Here is a 2931-nt window from a genome sequence, read left to right as displayed (position 1 = left end):
CTGGCAGCCGAGGTGGCGGAGCTCCGGCGAGGCAGTGGTGTTCGTTTTTGAAAAAAAAATTAAAGAGGGGTATTTTGATAATTTGGCCATGATTTCATAATTGCAAATTGAGATCGGATCCTTGTGAGCAATTTCTCAAATTCAGTATCCCTAATTGCTATTTTACATATTGAGGGGTCTTTATTTGTAATTTCTTAAGAAAAATCGTGGTTCTATCCTCTTCTCCTATATAAATAAAGGCTCCCACAATTCCACAAATCATCCTTTTCACCCGCAGGTTTCCGACAATATCCAAATGATCAAGAGAATCGCACTCTCACACATCCTCGTCTTCTTCCTTCTCTCGTCGGCAATCGACGCCCAGTCAAGTTCGCCACCGGCGGCGGCTTCTCCTAATGCCACACTCCCAAACAGGATCCCATCATTCGATCCCACTGTTGCAGCTCTTGTTTGCGTCTTCTTGTTTGTCGGCTGCTTCTCCATCTACCTCCGCCACTGCTCCAACATCTACGCCCGCCGGAGTGACAGAACCGCTAATTTTGACTCAACTGGACCTCAAGGTATCGACCCAAAATTACTCGACACCTTCCCAATCCTCCCGTGCTCCGCCGTTAAACAACTTAGATTTGGGAGTGCGACGCCGGACTGTGCCGTGTGCTTGGCCGAATTCGACCACCACGATAAGCTCCGATTGCTTCCGAAATGTAACCACGTGTTTCACTCTGAATGCATCGACGCGTGGTTGGCCTCCCACGTGACTTGCCCCGTGTGTCGCACGAGGTTGAAGCCGGCGGAGGAGCACCACCATGGTGAAAACGAAGTCGTGATAGTAATTCCGAATGAGGTTATAAATGAACGCCGCGTGTTCGATGGAAGTTCTGTAAGTGGAACGGAGGCTGATTTAGGAGACAGAAGAAGTTTGGGAAGGTGTCATTCAACGGGTCACTCTGTCGGATTGGGTGAAATCGGAATGAAGGACACGGAGAGGTATGATCTCAGGTCGGAGGATTTGAGGAAACAGATTGCGGTGCATCACGGCGGAATGCGGCGGTCGGTGAGCTACGATGTGTTCCGTTGACGGCTGGATGCAATAGCCAGATAGGAATTAAGTATTATCACTTCTTAGAAATATTAATTTGTTTATACGATGAAGTCAAAACATACTCCGATGCCGTTTATGTGCTCATCAGTGATGATAAACACTGAAATTTGGACTGGGAAGATGGAGATTTAATTTTTTTTAAAAAATATTTTAATATATGCATAATTTAGAATAAAGATAGATCAATTTTTAATTATAATTTTTTAAAAATCAAATTGATGAATAAAAATTGTAAATTTATAACTTCAAATTTAAAACATTCTGATCTCATCACAATGATGAGTATGAACATTTGAATGTACTCTCTCTTTTCCTGATAATAGCTAGTCATCTACTAAAGAAAATTATCATCCTATACGCAAGTCGTTTTGACTTATTTTCCAGAGCATTTTAGCATTCAATATAGTCATATAAATGTATGATGTTTGTTATATCAGCAAAAGTGGAACATAGATCAATGTTAAGATAATATTATTGTCATCATTAAGGAGAAATGTATATTTCGGGTCATAAATAACAAAACAAGTGTGTCTTGCTACAAAGAGATAGAGGGGAATCTTTGAATTGTGATGTTAAATTGTTTCTTTACTTGGCTCTGTTTGGATAGCACCCCACCCAAACCATGGTTTGGGGAAAATGCTACCCAAACAGCCTCTCCAAAAACCAAAACCATGGTTTTGGGTCAAAACCATGGTTTTGACTCCAAAACCATGGTTTTGGAAAAAGCAAAATTTTTTTGCTTTTGGAGAAAAAAGGGAGAGTGTGAGGGCCTATATGATATGTATCTTGTTATTTTTTTTATAAACATATTTTTTTATAAATATATTTAATCTTATATTTTATAAATATATATAGACATTAATTATTTATTAATTATATTATCTTATGTATTATTAATTATGTTGGTAAAAAACATATTATTAACAATTTTATTTCTTCAAATTAAAATATATCATAAAATCTATTTTTTCTGTAATTATCATATTAACTTATGTCTTTTTTTTAGTAATTTGTATATATAAAAAGTGCTTCTGATAACAACTATTCAAACACTCTCACTTCTCAGAATCACTTTTTTACAAAATCTATTCTTCACAGAATCTATTTTTTCCAGAATCTATTCTCCAGAAACACTTTTCTAAACCACGGTTTGGTTTCATCCAAACACACCCTTAGTTTCACTTTCGATTTTTTTTTTTTGGCAATGACTTTGAAAGCGATTTAGATAAGGGGTAGAATGACAGGTGGAGGTGATATGGAGAGACTCGAAGAGGATTAAAACTTCGCTGATTTTGAAGGTTGAACGGAGAGGATAAGTATAATTTTAAGGGGAAATTATAAAAAAAGACCTTAGAATTGCAAGAGACCCTTGACAACTTCACTTTGGGTTTTGACCACACTTTGGGTTTTGACAATATGAAGTTGTCAAAACCCAAAGTGAAGTTGTCAAGGGTCCTATCTGCGTTTTTGCAATTCCAAGGTCTTTTTTTACAATTTTTTCTAATTTTAATTTTGTTAATTTAGATTATTCGATATATTATCTTTTTCTTTTTGTCCCAACAAATTGGATATATTATATATCTACCTTTAATATTGTATTGCATCTGTTAATTAACTATTATTATTTGAACACAACCAAACTGGCCGATCTGATTGATAAAGTCCTGTCTAGATATGTGAAGGTGCGGACTACAGTTCTTGGAAGTTCAACTATTTGTAACCCAAAAAAAAAAAAGTTCAAAGCTCAACTTCGTAAAGAATTTCAAAAATAACTTTCTGAATAAAATTCAAATAAGTTGGAATCTCCAAGTGTTTTATTTTTATCTTTT

The 2931-nt window shown here is 36.2% G+C and overlaps 1 protein-coding gene across 1 annotated transcript; it reads left to right on the top strand.

Moving 5' to 3' along the window:
- Positions 1-278: 278 nt before the first annotated feature.
- LOC114761082 (E3 ubiquitin-protein ligase ATL6) lies at positions 279-1221 on the top strand. Its single transcript, XM_028950403.1, has one exon. It carries the CDS (start codon positions 296-298, stop codon positions 1076-1078), a length of 783 nt encoding a protein of 260 aa, XP_028806236.1. The 5' UTR covers positions 279-295; the 3' UTR covers positions 1079-1221.
- Positions 1222-2931: the final 1710 nt, after the last annotated feature.

This window comes from Neltuma alba, unplaced genomic scaffold (assembly GCF_004799145.2).
Source record: "Neltuma alba isolate B1F8T4 unplaced genomic scaffold, ASM479914v2 tig00011081_pilon, whole genome shotgun sequence".
Lineage (NCBI taxonomy): Eukaryota > Viridiplantae > Streptophyta > Magnoliopsida > Fabales > Fabaceae > Neltuma > Neltuma alba.
The sequence above is the reverse complement of the archived record's forward strand: the minus strand, read 5'-3'. Positions and strand labels throughout refer to the sequence as shown.